At 43.2% G+C, this 19,197-nt stretch overlaps 1 protein-coding gene across 1 annotated transcript in view; it reads left to right on the plus strand.

Annotated features, from left to right (window-relative positions):
- LOC126355884 (serine/threonine-protein phosphatase rdgC) overlaps nt 1–19,197 on the plus strand; it is a 1,775,952-nt gene that overhangs the window by 1,083,117 nt on the left and 673,638 nt on the right. Inside the window, exon 6 of the mRNA XM_050006387.1 lies at nt 8,334–8,479. Within this exon, the coding sequence (XP_049862344.1) occupies nt 8,334–8,479 (146 nt within the window). The remainder of the gene's footprint in view (nt 1–8,333; nt 8,480–19,197) is intronic.

The following is a 19,197-nucleotide window of genomic DNA, read 5'->3' on the forward strand; positions in this document are numbered from 1 at the left end:
AACGTTATTTCACTATATTTCTGAACTCATTAATAATATTCAACTCAGGCTTCTTTAAAAATAAGATTAATGATTCTCCTTCACAGTGGATAGGTATTTTGCTTAATTTCAAGGAATTTTACGTAAAAACATTGTGCTTGTGTGCTGATATAATCTGTGGGAAAGACGATGTTTTGTCAATAAAAAAAACAACAATAGTTGTGGAGAAAAGTTTCAAATGTTACGAAATGGTACATACAGTTGATGATACTACGACGTAATCTATGATAGTTGGATATTTTATTAAATAACTAAATTTGGTATTTAATAAAAAGATAGCCGCCGGCCGCGGTGGTCTCGCGGTTCTAGGCGCTCAGTCCGGAACCGCGCGACTGCTACGGTCGCAGTTTCGAATCCTGCCTCGGGCATGGATGTGTGTGATGTCCTTAGGTTAGTTAGGTTCAAGTAGTTCTAAGTTCTAGGGGACTGATGACCACAGATGTTAAGTCCCATAGTGCTCAGAGCCATTTGAACCATTTTTGAAAAAGATAGCCCTGAGAGCTTACTAGGAGAAACTTACAGCTCTACCCATCAAAGACAGTTTAGTACCGTGAGGTTTTAGTTTGTGCCTGTAGACAATTAATAGAATGTTACCACCAAAGAGAACTGCTATTACACATGTGCATGCTGCATCATTTTAAATGATGTTTCAGAGGTAAAGCTATCTACCTGCATTTTAATACGTGCAGGATCCTCTCAGGTTGTTTTCAGAGTATATTTTGAAAGTTTCACGTAACATTGTACGCAAACAATATTAAAGTAGGCCCGCATCCAAATATTTACTGTACACAAACGAGCTTTATGATATTCGTACGACACATTCCACAGCGTGTGCATATCTTTATAATACATTAACACAACAACACGATTCATATAGACAGACATTCTACATGACACGACACGGTGCACACCACAAAACTACAATATTCGTAGCGACCCTCTATGTTGGCAATGCCCCCCAGCCCCTTCCCATTGTGGACGTGTGCTGAAGACAGCAAGTGTGAGGTCGCTGATGTGGCAGGCGGCCAGTGGCTTGCTGTCTCACCAGTGGCTTGGCAGGAACACTGATGCAAGAAGTTGTGAGCGTGTGTGTGCCGTCTGTGCACAGCTCTCCAGTACAGGGTAGGGTGCTCCGGAGTGAGTCCTCAACCGTGGTCTCCGTCATTACGTGTGAAGGTGTACGGCATCAGTATGCCCACAAAGGCGCACTGGATTGACCAGCTACCCACCACTAGTCTCGAATGGCTGTCCTTCAGGCCAGAAACCTGGCTGCGGCTGAAGTGAACCCAGAGGTGGAGCGCCGGCTGGACGGCGTCAAGTCAAGAGCCAGCAGTAGCCTCGCAGTTGGTGGAGGCCAAGGCTGGTGTTGACTGCCAGGAGAACCATATCACCTCGTCGACCGGCATGGGCCTCTCCTCGTAGATTGTACAGGCATGCTACGGTCCCTTACCTCAAGCGCTCCCACGGCCTATGGCAGAGTCACTGTTTCACTAAGGAGCGCCGAAAAATGGTGGCAACTCTACAACATTTATCATTTCATAATGTAATACTAGAAGAAAGGGTTACAGGAGAATATAGGCTTGCCACAAGGAATGAGAGAGTGAAAGACTATTTGACTTTTGTAATAAATTTAAGTTAGTAATAGCGAATCACAAAAGAAGACGATATACTTGGAAAGGACTGGGTGATACGGGAGGATTTCAGCTATATCACAACACGATCAGACAAAGATTCCGAAATCAGATACTGGATTGTAAGGCGTGCCCAGAAGCAGATATACACTCAGATCACAATACAGTAGTGCTGAAGAGTAGGCTGAAGTTCAAAAGATTAGTAAAGAAGAACCAATATGCAAAGAAGTGGGATAAGGAAGTACTAAGGAATGACGAAACACGCTTGAAGTTCTCTAAGGTTATACATACAGCAATAGGGAATAGCTCATTAGGCAGTACATTTGAAGAGGAATGGACGCCGCCGGCCGGGGTGGCCGAGCAGTTCTAGGCGGTACAGTCTGGAACCGCGCGACCGATACTGTCGCAGGTTCGAATTCTGCCTCGGGCATGGATGTGTGTGATGTCCTTAGGTTAGTTAGGTTTCAGTAGTTCTAAGTTCTAGGGGACTGATGACCTCAGAAGTCCAATAGTGCTCAGTGAGTGGACGTCTCTGATAAGGGCACTCACAGAAATTGAAATAGATACAAAGAAGGTGACTGCGAAGAAACCATGGGTAACAGAAGAAATGCTTCAGTTGACCGATTAAAGAAGGAGGTACAAAAATGTTAAGGAAAATTCATGAACAGAGAAATACAAGTCACTGAAGAATGAAATAAATAGGAAGCGCACGGAAGCTAAGACGTAATGGCTGCATGAAAAATGCAAAGAAATCGAAAAAGAAATGACTGTCCCAAGGACTGACTCAGCATGTAGGAAAGTCAAAACATCCTCCGCTGACAGTAAAGGCAACGGTAGTAGCATAAAGAGTGAAATGGGAATTCCACTGTTAAATGCAGAGAAGAGGGCGGGTAGGTGGAAAGTGTACATTGAAATCCTCTATGAGGGGGAAGATTTATCTGATGTGATAGAAGAAACAGGAGTCGATTAAGAAGAGATAGGGGATGCAGTATTAGAATAAGAATTCAAAATAGCTTTGGAGGACTCAAGAACAAATAAGGCGGAAGGGATCGATAAGATTCCATCAGAATTTCTAATATCATTGGGGGAAGTGGCAACAAAACGACTATTCACGTTGGTGTGAAGAATGTATGAGTCAGGCGACATACGATCTGACTTTCAGAAAAATATCATCCACACAGTTCTGAAGACTGCAAGAGCTGACAAGTGCGAGAACTATCGCACCATCAGCTTAGTAGCTTAAGTATTCAAGTTGCTAACAAACATAACATACAGAAGAATGGAAAAGAAAACTGAGGATCTGGTAAAAAGGTAGAAAAGGTAAAGGCACCCGAGAGGAAATTCTCGCGTTGAGGTTGACAGTGGAAGGAAGATTAAAGAAAAATCAGGACATGCTCGTAGGATTTATCGACCTGAAAAAAGAGTTCGACAGTGTAAGACGTTCGAAATTCAGAAAAAAATAGGGGTAAATTATGGGGAGAGACGGATAATGTACAAAACGTACAAGACCCAAGAGGGAATAACAGGAGTAGACGACAAAGAACGAAGCAGTCGGATTAAAAAGGGTGTAAAACAAGAATGTAGTCTTTCCCTCCTACTGTTCAATCTGTAAATCGAAGAAGCCATAATGGAAATGAAGGAAAGGTTTAGGCGTGGAATTAAAATTCAAGGTGAAAGGATAAAAATGATACGATTCACTGATGGCATTACTATCCTGAGTGAATGCCTGGGTAACGTTGCCTGTCATCATGTGTAGTGCCGACATTGAATTACTGAGGACGAGGTATTACGGTATGGGGGTGTTTTTCTTGGTTGGTGTGCGGTTCTATATTACACTTAGGAAAACTATAAATCCTGAAAGTTATAAGCCCATTTTAGAGCAATGTGTACTGCATTCAGCAGAGCCCCACTTTGGTGACGATGACTGTAAAAGCAGCGTTTGTGAGGCAATGGTTTGAGGACAATAACATCTCTCAAATGAACTGGCTGGCTTAGAGTCCCGACATACACCGAATACAATCCCTTTGGCAGGAGTTAGAATGTCATCGCTCCACACCCCAGTGCCCCACATCACTACCTTCTCTGACCTGAGTTCTTGAGGAAGAGGGGCTGCTATTCCTCCACAGACATGCAGACACCTCATTAAAAGCGACCCCAGCAGACGTTAAGGTATCGCAAATGTGGAGAATGGAGCCTCCCTAATTTGTCGGGGCTTGTGTCACTCTGCCATAACAGTTCTGACCCAAGGGTGGTGTATGACAAAGGTTACAGGGCCTATAACGACACACACTGCCACTACAGCTTTCAGCGGCAGCAGCGTCGCTCCAAGAGGGCGCAGTCAGTGCAGACCTACTCGCTTCCGCAGGACCACGTGATCTTGACCAGATACCAGTGTACCCTGGTACCTCAGCTCCCTTTAGTCAGCCACAGTCGAGCTCTTGGACTGCTGCTATGGTTCCTTCACCAGAAGCTCTCCTGGAATAGTCTTGCGACCTGCCGTCCTTCGCTAGTCTATCAGCCTGGGATCTTCTTCCCCAGTGCAACGTGGAGCTGCGAACAGTTGTCTTCGAGCTAAATAGAGACGTGGCATCTACAGCGCGGACATTCGAGACTCATGCACTTTGCCTCTACATGGTGTTTATATTACAAACAACTACACTGCGGAACACAATTAGAGGATCATTTTTTCGAATTCCCGTAATTGCCTCCCATTGCGACACATAAGGTAAGGTAAGGCGCCATCTTTATTGAGAATTTTAAAAACGGACTTGCACAGAGACAACCAGTAAAGTAGCCTGACGCGCCTGCAGGTAGGCAACACCTTCACTCCCCTAATAGTCCAGTTGCCTGCCTCAAGCGCATCGGACTGCTTCACAGGTTGTCTCTGTACACGATATTTTTAAAATTCTCAAGAAAGGTTGGCGGTCGCTACCGAGGGTTTTGTCGAACTGTTGTGTCTTAGACTGACCCTTCCCTAAGTTTCAAGCGTTTGTCAATTCCATCCCTAACCCCCTTAGCCCCACGGTCACTCCCCAGGAGGACGCGAAATAGGAGTGCTGAAAAAGCCTAAGCACCCTTCGCTACTTCGGAAGGGTTCAAATTTCGTCGAACAGTTTTGGACGGTCCCTACTGGCTCCACTCTGTACACGAGAGCACAATTTGCGGTCGCACTTTGCTCTAGAAGAGTGCTATGACGTTGAAGGGGTATGTAGCTCTACAATGTCTTTAAAGAAGGCTTGAAACTCCCAAGGGTGTCACCAGTGTTCAAGGTTGTCAAGAAAGTCTTTCTGTTTCTCATCCCACTGCGAACTGTCTTTTTCGACCGCGAAATGTGGGGGAATCGACGTCTCAGGGAAAGGGGCGATTTCGTTGATGTTCCTTATTCCAGTGCAGATTCTGATTGGTGTTGTGTGTGAGATGTTTTCCTGTCACTCATAACAAACCTGCGTGATTTCACACTTGGCGTTGCGGTTCAGACATCCACCGCAGAGGTGTCAAAGAAAGGCGTGAAATGGGGGTAATACGGGGTGTGGCGGCCGTCTAATCGTGTGACACGTTCATGGTGGCATTGGGCAGAACTGTAATGAAATTTGGTGCCAATGTGACATCATTAACCAACATTCGCGTCACTTCTGTTTCTGAGCTCTGGACTTTTCTTCGCACGAATCGACACCTTGCTGTTCGAAGCGTCATCGAGCCAGAGGGTGATGTTGCAAGGGACCATGCTTTTGGACCATTACAGGGGAAGGCGGTACGCACGTTTCAGCCACATTTCAGACTTGTGCTTCATAATGAGAGGAAATTACGGGATTTCGAAAAGTGATCTTTTAATACCGTTGCGCAGTGTTGTACTTAGACTATAATAATCGTGATTCAGTTTTCAGTGACTGTCAGCCACTGGGTAACGTGTATCAACCAGTTCAGAACCATACTTGACCATCAACTATTTCTTGTGTTGTGCCATTACGCTTCAAAGAAGGATTACTGAAGTTTTTTGTTCATTTCAATAAGCTTGCTTTCCATTATCAACCTGGGCTTCAGTTTCTGTATTTCGAACCAGGTGTGGGCAACTCCGCTTTCCGCAGTAACAGCCATGGGATACTTTGGATCCGATACTGCGTGCGCTACGTAACATGTGAGTTTCACGGAGTTTATTTTTATTTGTTAGATGTAATGCTCACGCTACTGGTGTGCCTGCCTTTTCCGTACCTACAGATAATCTACAGCCCCGCTTCTGAAAATGTTCAGCTTTGTATCGTTTTCAAATGGTGCCCTTCGCATGCACCATATCACTGAAGTCAGTGACTCTCCCCACGCACTTGGGAACAGTCAGATGCTAAACTCTGGCGACAATTGCCATACGTAGGTGCAGAATGGATTCATTAAGAAGATGACTCCGGAGGTGGAGATGAGTGATAGTGTGAAATATACTGACGGAAAAATAAATGGCAACACCAAGAAACATTGGTGCTATATAAACGGAAGTTGGTAGGCTTGTTTCGAAATCTAAAGATCATGTCTATTCAAATTTCGCGCCAGTCGCATAAGAGTGGTTCTATTAGCGTCATTATAAGGATGCTAATCAGGTTTGATCTGAATACACGCTGTAACGGTTCTGAGCGTTAGCTGCGCCTGAGATTGGGCGTGGTGAGTTGGTGTTAGTCAAGAATGCCTTTAAGGCGACAAATGCATCATTTTCAACATCTCACGGAGTTTGAAGGAGGTCGTGTGATAGGGCTACGAGAAGCTGGATATTCCTTCTGTGATATTTAAGAAAGGCTTGGCAGGATAGGGCCACTATACATGAATGCTGACAGCGGTGGTCATGGGAATGTATGGTCGTAATAAGACTGGGCTGCGAGTGGCCACGTAGCGCATGTTTGACGTATGGCTGTGGTGCATCGTACTTTATCTGGAGCACCAATTTTAGCAGCAGTTGGCACCACATTGGCACAACGAACTGTTACCAGTTGGTTACTACAAAGACAGCTCCGAGCAGGTGCCCTGTAGCGTGCATTCCAGTGACCAAAAGCCACCGCCATTTGCGTCTTCATTGATGACAAGCGCGGCCTCATTGGCCCGCAGGGAAGAGACCAGTTGTGTTCTCTGATGAAAGATGGTGCTGCCTTGGTGCCAGTGATGGCAGTGTGTTGGTTACAAGGTGGCCACGTGAGGGCTTGGATCCAACCTGTCTTGATACACTGTACCTAAACCTGGAGTTACTTCTAAATTGTGATATGGAATGACAGGAAGATCACTCCCTTGGTTATCCTCACACTCTGACTACAAATTTGTAGTTAGTCTGTTGATTCGATCTGTTGTGCTGCCATTCATAAACTGCATTCCAGAGGGTGTTACCAATAGGATTACGGTCACTCACATCCTGCTGTCGTAGCCCAAAAGGCTCTACAGAATGGCGACGTGTTGCTCCGGCCTGGTCAATCACAAAGTCTCCAGTCGACCACATATGGGGCATAATCGGACGACAGCTCCACTGTCATCCACAAACAGCTTAAACCACCCCAGACTTACATATGACAGCTGTAAAACACAATGCAAACACGTTTGCAGGCTTGAATTCAACATTCTCTTGGTTACGCTGGTTATTAACGTAATTTAGTTTCACATTTGCAAACGTCTATCGCGCACTTTTCACGTGTGTTCTTGCACCGTTATTCGCTTAAATAAGTTGCCTAGACCACCGTATTCCCGAAATTTCATTACTTTGATTATTTTTTGGTGTTACAGTTTTCTTCCGTCAGTGTACATTGGCATTTTATGGTGGGACAGACATTGTCCTTGACATACAGTCTCACAGAAATGTTGCCATCAGTACTTCAGAAGTTTGTACTGAAACTACAAAAATGGCTCTGAGCACTATGGAACTTAACATGTGTGGTCATCAGTCCCCTAGAACTTAGAACTACTTAAATCTAACTAACCTAAGGACATCACACACATCCATGCCCGAGGCAGGATTCGAACCTGCAACCGTAGCAGTCGCGCGGTTCCGGACTGAGCGCCTAGAATCGCTAGACCATCGCGGCCGGCACTGAAACTACACCTTAGTGTTCTGTACATAACATTTCTGCCATCCATCTCCTTCTCTCTCTCTCTCTCTCTCTCTCTCATACACACGTGCAGGCAGAGCCTGTATCTATCTATCTGTCTATTTGTGTTTCTGTCTGGCCTTCTCATTTTCCTTCTACCCTTTCATCTCCCCACTCATCTGCCTCTACCTTACCCCCTTTTCCCCTTTAGCCTATTGTGACATTCATATACGGACTCACATCCACACACACTCACACAAAAGCTCCCCCCCCCCCCACCCTTTCTCTCTCTGTCTCTCTTTGGGACCCATCCCTCTTTGCTTTTCTCCACCCCTTTTATCGTGTCCTTTTCGGCCCGCTCCATCTGCGCCTAGTCACTCCAGCCCGTGGCGCTTTCACTTGTTTACACTGCCCTCGGGTGGTGGCGATGTTTTGGGGCCACGGCGCGACGTCCCGTCATACCAAGCAGCGGGGGCGGTGGCGGGGTGCGTTGGCGGAGACAGCTGCCGCTGCGGCTTTAGCCCGCCATGAATAAGCATGAGCCGGCGCTGTCAGCTAGGGTGTGTGAGTATGTTAGCATGTGTGTGTGTGTGTGTGTTTGTGTGTGTCCCAGGGTCGGCGAGCGCGCAGCCAGCGGACGACGAGTCCAGCGATGGAGGACTCAGCCCGGTGGACAGCACCTACAAGGGCATCCACGTCGGCTCGCCGCTCTCCAGGGCAGACCTCGACAACCTCATCGACTGCTTCCGGAAAAAAAAGGTGGGGCTCTTTCTCTCTGTCTGTCTGTCTCTCTCTCTCTCTCTCTCTCTCACACACACACACACACACACACACACACACACACTTTTCTTATATATTGAGTCAGTCTATCACGACAAACGTTCTATTTCCTTTTCTTCCTCTTGTTTTCTCTCTCTCTCTCTCTGTCTGTCCCTCTCTCTCTCTCTCTCTCTCTCTCTCTCTCTCTCTCTCACACACACACACACACACACACACACACACACACACACGCACACACACACATTCCTTATATATTGAGTCGCTCTATCACGACAAACGTTCTGTTTCCTTTTCTCCCTCTTGTTTTCTAGTCAGCAGGCTTGTTGGCAGGTTTAACGTTGGCCTCCATATTTTCCCATCACTTCCTAAACTTGTCTGGACTGGACACACAAATGCAGTTCTAAGTTGCTCTCTACATTTTGTTTCTGTCTGAAATCTAACCCAACTTTACAGAACCTAGTATGAACTGAACTGTAACTGACCTGAATGCAGGTTGACTTTGTATTAAATGCGCAACGGAAGTAAAACAATTATCTGGCCCTAGTGAAAATTTCCACTTACCTCGCGTCTTGACAACAGTGTTGCAGATTTCTCGAAAGCACGACAACAAGCTGGAAGCAGGCAGTGGATAAGCTAGGTTTCTGTTTCTAAACATATATTCAAACTGTTGCATGTGGTAATGCGTAATGACAAACAGTGGAGTGGGGAGAGCACCAATTCCTATGAAATGATGTGCCAAGACCACGATTTTAGAATGAAATATATATTCAAAAAATACAGAGTAACACTTCGTATGATCTTCACGCGTAACATTGGTCTGGAAAATGCTGCGCTTAACAAAATGAATAATGATTAGAAAGAATACAGAGTTAACAAACCTTTTCCTAAAAATCCGTGACTCAGGGACGTGGGGTGGTCTTTCTCTCACAAGGGGAAGACCTCAGACACGGCCAAATCTGTCAGGTCGCTTGTTTACTATCTAAATCGAAGGAATCTAAGATACTTTCAGTCAATACTCCCGCGTTTTTGAGAAAATCACCCCTAAAGGTTATGACGAGCAATCGACTCAAAATTGGCGGGATCGATAGATAATTGTAAACAGAGCATTTTTCGTCATCAGATATGGGTCCGAAAACACGTACTTTTCCAGAAATCGAGGTAAGAAACTTTTACAACTGCCGCTTCTGTACCCACATGGTAAACGCTTTTCGCTGATAGCACCGATACCGCAACGGATAAGGTAACTGGCTGGGAATCGGGGAACCCATGTTTGAATCTCGAAGAAACCTAGCGGATGTTCTTCTTTTCTTTTGTATTTTTCCATATCTCAGTTGATAGGGATAGGAGGGTTGATAAGGTAAGTAAATCAAAAAGGAATGATAGTAATAAGGTGGGCAAATAAATTTCTCAAACCTCTTCGGATAGTAAACAACTAAAACGTTACTCTAGGTCACTTTCCAATGGCTCCTCCAGTCACTGTTTCGTACCCTCACTTTTCTTCGAACAAATAGATGGATGGTACTTGTCATATAAACATATGAAACAAATGTACTGAAGGCACCAAGAATATGTAATGAATGCGATCTTTCGACAGCTACGCTGCTCCTCCCGAAGCGTAGGCGGAAAACAACTTGGTTTACATTTAAAAAATGTGTTTTTCGGGAATTAATTTTGATGCGCACCGCGCATACGATATCATCGCCTGACAAATCGATGCTGAAAGTTGTTTATGAATTATGCTGTGAATAGTTATTGCATCCGTGCGATTGTGCAACTCTCGCTAGGATTCCAGAAGCACACTGCAATTCTGAAGCCTGGAAATAAAGTTTTTAACCTGGCGATAGAAATAAACATCACACGGCTCGCACACAGGTGTACAGTTTGGCGGTATTTTACTGTGCACGTCGGCTGACCCTCGCCATCTATAAACATTGTGTCACATGTTGTAGTATTATTCTGTCCACTCCAAGAATCCAATTTTAGACAAAACGTATGGTTTTAAAACATTCTCAAGAAATGTTCTGTAAATCGCATTCGTCAGTTTCCCTGATTTGGAGCAGGTAATGTAAACATTTTTCAACGAGTCGGTTAAACGATTGACCTCTTATATAACCCGTAACATTCGTTTCTTGTAAACACAGGAAAACCTTAGGTAACACTTTTTCAGAGGCTGCGATGGCATATTGCGCCGTGTACGAATGTGTTAGTTTGTTTATACTACCAGCTACAACAAGGGTTGGTTTTTCTCCCCGATGCGATAACGTGCGTCGAATCTTCACACGATACTCGCATCCTGTTTGATCGGTGTTGATCATGTAATCACGATTAAAACCGGTCATAAGTGACGCCGTTTACGTGCTGAAAAGAGCCACCACTTTCTGTATATCTTCTATATTTTGCAAATACTTATGAGAAAAATATTCAGTGACGTGCCGTTGACGAATTTTATGCTCCGATTTGAAATTTCTTGCCCAAGTTAATGATGCAGCAAACGTAAAATCCTTGTTGGCCATATACTGAAGCGCTGCACCTGCAGCCCTTTTCTGAAGTATTCTCGTTGTTATATTCTCGTTACGTCAACGAGATTTGACAAATCGGTCGTAGTCCACTTATTTATCGCCTGGTATCTGTCGTATCTTGTCCCTCCTTTAACGATATCACTTTCCCACAATTTCAAGTTCTTCTTCCCTTTCAGCGCTGTTGTTGCTCCATTCGTTTGTAGTGTTTGTAAGTTCCAATTTGGATGATTCCTGGCTAGCGCTACCGACTCTACATTTCCTTCAAAGGGTATAGCGCCGTAGTTCAATCGTTTAATGACGGGTTCGTAATACTCATCGGGAATAAATGAAGCACATATTCCCAGTGACGTGGAGATTTTCAAAGTGTTATGACCATTTTGCGATTCACTAGTCGGGATATCTTCCACTGAATCACCTTCTGCTTCGTCTTCGTGGTATAGTACTTCATTATCAACTAAAGTCATTTCGTTCGTCAGCTCCAAAAATCACTCGACTATAGCCGCTCCTATCAATCTGGAACGCCAAGAAACAGAACTGCCTGATTTCGGTAGTGCATTGATAATGCATCTGTCCTGCAAAACTTTTACAAACCAATACACAGTGTCGCTAACTTCCAGCTCCCAACTACATATTACGGCGCTAGTCGAAGGGTGTACATCCTACATTATTCAGATTATGCACCTGAAAGGTATGACACAGCAGACAATAGCTTGTTACTATGGCATAAACAGACGAGCTAATTACTACAAACTACATACAGTACTGGTCATATGTTACTTACGGAAGAACACTGTATTCATACACAAAACGTATTTCATTTGGCGCATTAACGATGGAAAAATCAGTACGTGTTTCAGCGAGGTTCGCGACAGCCTAATGATGGAAAACAACTCTTTCCGATTAACTTCTATAAGGCTCGTGCTGGATACCTTCACTCTTCCAGGTTCAGAAGTATGATATGACGAAGAGGCAACCGGTGTAACATAACTCTCCTCACGTGCATTCTGTCTCGTGCCTCGCTGTAAACAAGCGTCGCACGGTTCGCTATCTGTGATCCCTCGCGAGGAATTCGCAGCACTCTTACTTGGAGTTGTTTTCATGTGACAAGGCTTAAAAGTTTAATACTTTAGTAACACACGGCGTTTGGGAAATTAGTTTGCCTACCTTATTATTATGATTCCTTATTGATTTAGTTTCCTTATACCCTCCTATCCCTATCAATTTAGATATGGAAAAATACAAACGAAAAGAATAACATCGGCTAGGTTTCTTCGAGATTCGTACCCAGTTTTTCCGATTCCCAGCCAGTTACCTTGGCCGTTGCGGTATCGGCGCTGTCGGCGAAAAGCGTTTACCACGTGGTTACAAAAGCGGCAGTTTTAAGAGAAGAAAAAGGGTCTATTCACAATTATCTATCGATCCCTCCAATTTTGAGTTGATTGGTCGTCATAAACCTTAGGGGTGATTTTCCCAAAAATTCGGGGTGTTGACCCAAAATATCTTATATTCCTTCGTTTTAGGTTGTACACAAGCGACCTGCCAAATCTGAGCCGAATCGGTTGGCCGTGTCTGAGGCCATCCCCTTGTCAGCTCTGACCAACTTGACTAGCTGACAATGATCGTTCCTAGCAGCGGAATGCTGCAGTCTCACCTCAACCTCACTCTCTGTAAATATAACATTATTCAAAATATATACTCCTTTCACATTTCAGTGTGTACATGATATTCATCTCTGCTGTCCTTTCTTCATATAACAGGTACAATAACAAGTCCGTACAGCACTACTAAATACATACACCATCAACAACGCTCCACCTAACAGCGTATCAGAGTGCGTAGAGGCAAAGATTGTGCCACGACAAGACCGAAGAGTGTTTAGCAATATCATTAATTGCTCTCTCTCTCTCTCTCTCTCTCTCTCTCTCTCTCTCTCTCACGTTTACATCGATGACATACAAGAACCAAATGACATGACAACCTTAGACGGTCTCTGAGGAGGTGTCAGCCTCACCTCATTCAGTACAGAAATATAGAAAAGATTTTCTCAAAGGCTCAAAAAAAAAAAAAAAATCATAGAGCCACTAACACTCTCCGTCCATGGTAACCCTGTTCCACAAGGACTTTTGTGTGACAGTTCACATTGGCCGGATCTGGGGATGAATGCTAATGTGCCATACATTTGAGATGTACTCTACCGCGACTATATCACATCTTACCGTGAACAATTATAATGGCTACGTGTCGATAAACGTACAGATTAACATACAACGTGATGTATCGTCTTTTCCACCATTGTACTCCTTCTATTTGTCTTCAACCCTTACACTCCAATCCGAACAACACAGCAGGTATACTCATTTTCAACAAAGTAAAATGATCTCCATAACATTACACAACACTGCCATATACTCTGAATCATTGTCTGTATCAGGAATCCAATTTTGGAACAATCTTCCTCAAAAATATTAGAGAAATTAAAATTAAAATTCTTTCAAAAAATTAAAATTCTTTCAAAATAATTAAAATTCTTTCAAACTTCAAAAGACTGCTAATGGCCCACCTTCTATCACAATAGCTATCTCTTCTTGAAGTCCTGCCTCACCCACCAGTTTTCCATCCCCCTTTCTTTATTGAAATTCTCTTCTTTCCTAGCAGCTCCTGTCATTATTATTGACTTTGTTATGTAATAACTAAATAATATCACTCTTAATTCTTCCATTACTTTATCGTCATTATTATTGTTACTGTTACAGTTATTATTATTATTGCCAATTATTATCTTTATTAGTAACGTAAAATACTATCATTCAGATTGTTGTGTAATAATTTATGCGTATGTGCCGTTCCTGATCAGAGTTAAGAGAGAACTTTCAGGACCTAAATTGGTCAGGCTCAATAAGTAATACATAAATAAATAACATTTTCATCCCTAAGTAATTATTATATCCTGCATAATCTGTAATCATTTACTATATATTGTAATCTTTGCCTGCGCATATTATTTTTCTCATCTGGTATTCCTTCCAGTGTCAGGTAACTATTCCTGGATGACGCAGTAAATTTCCATTAACCTCTACCTTCTTCTGGTACGCTTCTTCCATACACATTTTTTGTCACCTATTCTTTTTAGAGCTTTTCTTACCTCGTACGTTTCCCTAATTTTCAGCATTCCATGACAGAACTGTATTAAAAATGGTTCCAGTTCCTTCTCCGAATATACGATGATCCACTCTTCACTTTCATCCATTTCTGTTTTCCAGACGGTAATTTTCGGGAACGTCTTCCTCGATTCAGTATCAATAATTGATGCTAGTAATGCTCATTTATTGAAGAAAGGCTAATCTATTTGTGACGTCTTCTTCGCTTTGATCATCCTATAATCTTGCTTCTTAGGGAATATCTTTCACTTCTCGCATTAGTGTCTCCTTCTCTATTTTTAATTAATCAAGACACTGTAGTCCTTTTGTTCATCCTTGCATTTTGAAGAATGCACATAATAGCGCTACCATTATCACTTTATCGTTACAGCAAGGCCATTCCATGAAAAGTGATGGTTTTGCTCCGTTTGTAACACTTTCCAGTTCCTTTAGTTAGCTGCATATCAACACAGCTCGCATCATAAAACCTTCTCTGTATAGATCTACCTGTACTTATTTTTCGTGTTAATTCTTCCGGGTAATTTTACATATGTCACGCCGTAGCAACGGAATGACACACCAGTGACAAAAGAGGTGGAAATGCCATAAAAATCTCTACAGTCACTAGCATCAACATTAGTTCCCATAAAAGGGGCAACGCTTGTTCTGGAAATGTAAGTAGGCTCCACATACCGCTCTGTACTACGGAGGATACTATTTGTCGGTAGAGTGAGAATATATTCGTCTCGCTGCTACAAAAATGTCAGCCATTGGAGGTTAGCTACAGAAATCAGTGTTTTCCTGTGTCTCACGTAAACGAAAATTCGCATAAAGTAGCAGCTGAAATTTTTGAGCAGACTTACAACATAACTCAGTTCCTGGAATTTCTAGTCGACTTGCTCTCGCTCTCCTCATGATCGTTGACTGCCGCCTCAGGCTACTATTAGAGCAATAGTTGGGAAAAGTTTGATAAGGCAAAAAGCGACGAGTATAATGATCCTGGATTCTCGGAACATGTTATAAGTGTGAGTGAAATTCCAAGGTCAGGTTTCAAGTTTGTAATTCTCACTGGCATATGATGATGACACACACACAAGCACACACACATTTTAATTTTCACACTTCCTATAGCTCAAAATGTTCCCAGTATTCCAGTTCAAAATGACTAAAGGCTGAAATTGGAACCCATAACATCAATAATTTTAAATGTTGAAGAAAAATTAATAATAAATGAACTTTCAACGTCCTATCTTTCAAGGGAACGATATGCCATACCTACTGTAAGTGCGTGTGAGTGAGCTTGTAAGCGGTACTCCGTTGTTAGAACATTATATCAGCTTGTTTATAGCCGGGCACGGATAAATTAGGAAGCTAAGTGCGCAGAGTGCGCCACATAGTTTGTATCGATTACTTACCGCTTTTTGCTACATAGAATGGAATTACTTGTTGTCCATAAAGCATGAAGTGCCACCTGAAAGATTTTTAACACGTTTATATGCATGAGGCACAATTCATTCTGGTAATTTTAGAAAATGTTAAACGTTTCTTAGTGATTCAGTCAAAAATGTCTCTATAATAATTCATGATCGTTGTACATTAACACTGCACTCAACGACACGTTCCACTTATCAGCAAATACAGCACATTTCCGTGTAAATACTTCACAATCTTCAAGCCACAATGAGCTGAAACTTACATCGTTCTGGCTTATAAGCGACATCAGCACAGTATCTATGGTGAAAGCTTGAACTAACAACTTTGAACAAGAGACGTGCACTCGATCAGTCGTTTGCGAGCAGGCGCTGTTAAATAATGGGCATACGGCGGTCGCTTATCTACGTAGTTGTATAGTAAATCACAAAGGAGCAACGTCTCTAAACAAGTGCACAAGAGAGTCTCCAAAATTATTTGCAGAGGAGAAAAGTGTGTGCAAAGGTTGCCCAGCACACCTGGACTCCAAAATCAAAGCAACGACGCATGGATGCCTACAGGCACACGGTTTAAATGAAAAAAACGCAGACATATCTATTTCACAAGAAATTAACGTGTGTGACGAGACGGGGCGTCATCGATACGAACCTACTGTTGTTGTTGTTGTGGTCTTCAGTCCTGAGACTGGTTTGATGCAGCTCTCAAAGCTACTCTATCTTGTGCAAGCTTCTTCATCTCCCAGTACCTACTGCAACCTACATCCTTCTGAATCTGTTTAGTGTAGTCATCTCTTGGTCTCCCTCTACGATTTTCACCCTCTACGCTGCCCTCCAATACTAAATTGGTGATCCCTAGATGCCTCAGTACATGCCCTACCAACCGATCCCTTCTTCTGGTCAAGTTGTGCTACAAACAGTTCTTCTCCCCAATCCCATTCAATACTTCCTCATTAGTTATGTGATCTACCCATCTAATCTTCAGCATTCTTCTGTAGCACCACATTTCGAAAGCTTCTATTCTCTTCTTGTACAAACCCCTTATCGTCCATGTTTCACTTCGATACACGGCTACACTCCATACAAATACTTTGAGAAACGACTTCCTGACACTTAAATCTATACTCGAGTTTAAAAAATTTCTCTTCTTCAGAAACGCTTTCCATGCCATTGCCAGTCTACATTTTATATCCTCTCTACTTCGGCCATCATCAGTTATTTTGCTCCCCAAATAGCAAAACTCCTTTACTACTTTAAATGCCTCATTTCCTAATCTAATTCCTTCAGCATCACCCGAATTAATTAGACTACATTCCATTATCCTCGTTTTGCTTTTGTTAATGTTCATTTTATATCCTCCTTTCAAGACACTGTACATTCCGTTCAACTGCTCTTCCAAGTCCTTTGCTGTCTACGAACCTACTAAAAACTACAAAGTACAGGTGGTCACATAAAGGTTCAACGATTTGACGACATTAGCGATACTGGTGTCAATGTGAAGCACGAATTCAGCAGTATCCCAATCCGATAGTTTCACACTGATTTATCAACGTTATGTGCGTAGTAATCAAATGGGGGGGGGGGGAGTGGAGGGGAGACTATATTAAGGTTTCCAGACCGAAAGATAGAAAAGCCGGACTTATATTTAGACGCGCATTTTCCCCCTAGAAGTCGGAGTACCTGTTTTAAACAGAAACAGAGAGAGTTGGGTATTTGCAATCGTCTATTAAAGATCAATTAAAGGCAGCTTCTTTCGACATCAGTTTTAAGTGTGCTGAAACTAAAGCAACTATCAGTAAACATCCCTATATCCTGTCCATTATGATAGAAACTATATGTTGAGTTGCCGTAATTGCTCAGTCTTTTTGCTGACTAACTCTCGTTGGGACATGCGTGTCTTAATCCGGATAGGAGCGATGCGCCTGCGTTGCGGGGTGGCGCAGCCTGAGCCGCTTTGCGTCCCTCGCTCTGCATGCTGCATGGTTGTGACACTATAAGTTGCCACGTACGACCTACGAAGTAATACGTATGGCAGAAACATAGGAACTATACTGATTGCTTCCCTAAATCGCTTCAGGCAAATGCGGGGATGGTTCCTTTGAAATGGCACGGCCGACTTCCTTCCCCATCCTTCTCTAATCCGATGAGACCGATGACCTCACTGTCTGGTCTCCTTCCTCAAAACAATCCAATACTGTACATATTACTATATCTGTATATTCTTGTGGTATACCTTCTTACTGCTGCTCATACTAACTTCTCATGTTTATGTCATTAGCGTGGAACTGTCCTTAGTTGTGGGTTCCCTACAGCATCGCTAAAAAGCCTTGTTTATATTTGCCCGGAAACGATCGTAAAAGACTGGCACCCCTAGGCTATGTAGAACTCCTCATGCGTTAAAAGTCCCATCTTAACTTCTCATTCTGTTTTTTATTGAACTGTGGGGACATACCTACAGTAATACATGATAGTGTTTAATGAACCGCTGACGCCGACACTACTTATGACTTATTAGCGGATAGAGATCACTCGCATAAAAATACTTCCATCTGATTCTTCACAACGTTCAAGACAGGGTGTCTAATTAAACACCCTTCAGCCCTCCAGCTTCCAAACATATTTTATTTGGCTACCAGTTTCGGTGATTTACTGCATCATCTTCAGGCCCCTGACCGACGCGTAGGAAGATTCCACCTTGGTTGTGACAAAAAGGGGGGCCAACAATACTGGTATTAGTAGATTTCTGTTTGCTAAAGGGATACCTCCTACCATCATCTGCCGACAACAACCGAGGTGGAATCTTACTTCACGTCGGCCAGGCACCTGAAGATGGTGTAGTAAATCACCGAAACTGATAGTCAAATGAAATAAATTTGATAACTCGACGGCTGAAAGGTATTTGTTTTTGACATCCCGTATCGAACAGCCGAGTCCCGCAACCATCTATGGAAAAGATGGACAGTCATAGACATTCATGACAGGTTGCAACAAAACTTATAAGATTTGCTCAAACGTGACGACGGTCCACACAAAGTGACTTTTACTGCGATACTGTGCTCTGTCGCTACTTACGAGTGTCCAGAAAGTCTGTCTGCGACAAACACACACACACACACACACACACACACACACACACACACACACACACACACACATGTTGAATCCCGTTCTTGCTTGCGACTAGTCCTAGCTCCGAAGGCAATGCTGCAATTACACTTCTGGCCATTAAAATTGTGACACCACGAATATGACATCCTACAGACGCGTAATTTAACCGACAGGAAGAAGATGCTGTGAAACGCAAATGATTTGTTTTTCAGAGCATTCACACATGGTTGGCGCCAGTGGCGACACGTACAACGTGCTGACATGAGGAAAGTTTCCAACCGATTTCTCAAACACAAACAGCAGTTGACCGGCGTTGCCTGGTGAAACGTTATTGTGATGCCCCGTGTAAGGAGGAGAAAGGGGTACCATCACGTTTCCGGCCTTAATAAATGTCTGATTGCAGCCTATCGCGATTGCGGTTTATCGTAACGCGACATTGCTGCTTGCGTTGGTCGGGATCCAATGACTGTTAGCAGAATATGGAATCAGTGGGTTCAAGAGGATAA

This window comes from Schistocerca gregaria, chromosome 3 (genome assembly GCF_023897955.1).
Source record: "Schistocerca gregaria isolate iqSchGreg1 chromosome 3, iqSchGreg1.2, whole genome shotgun sequence".
Classification (NCBI taxonomy): domain Eukaryota; kingdom Metazoa; phylum Arthropoda; class Insecta; order Orthoptera; family Acrididae; genus Schistocerca; species Schistocerca gregaria.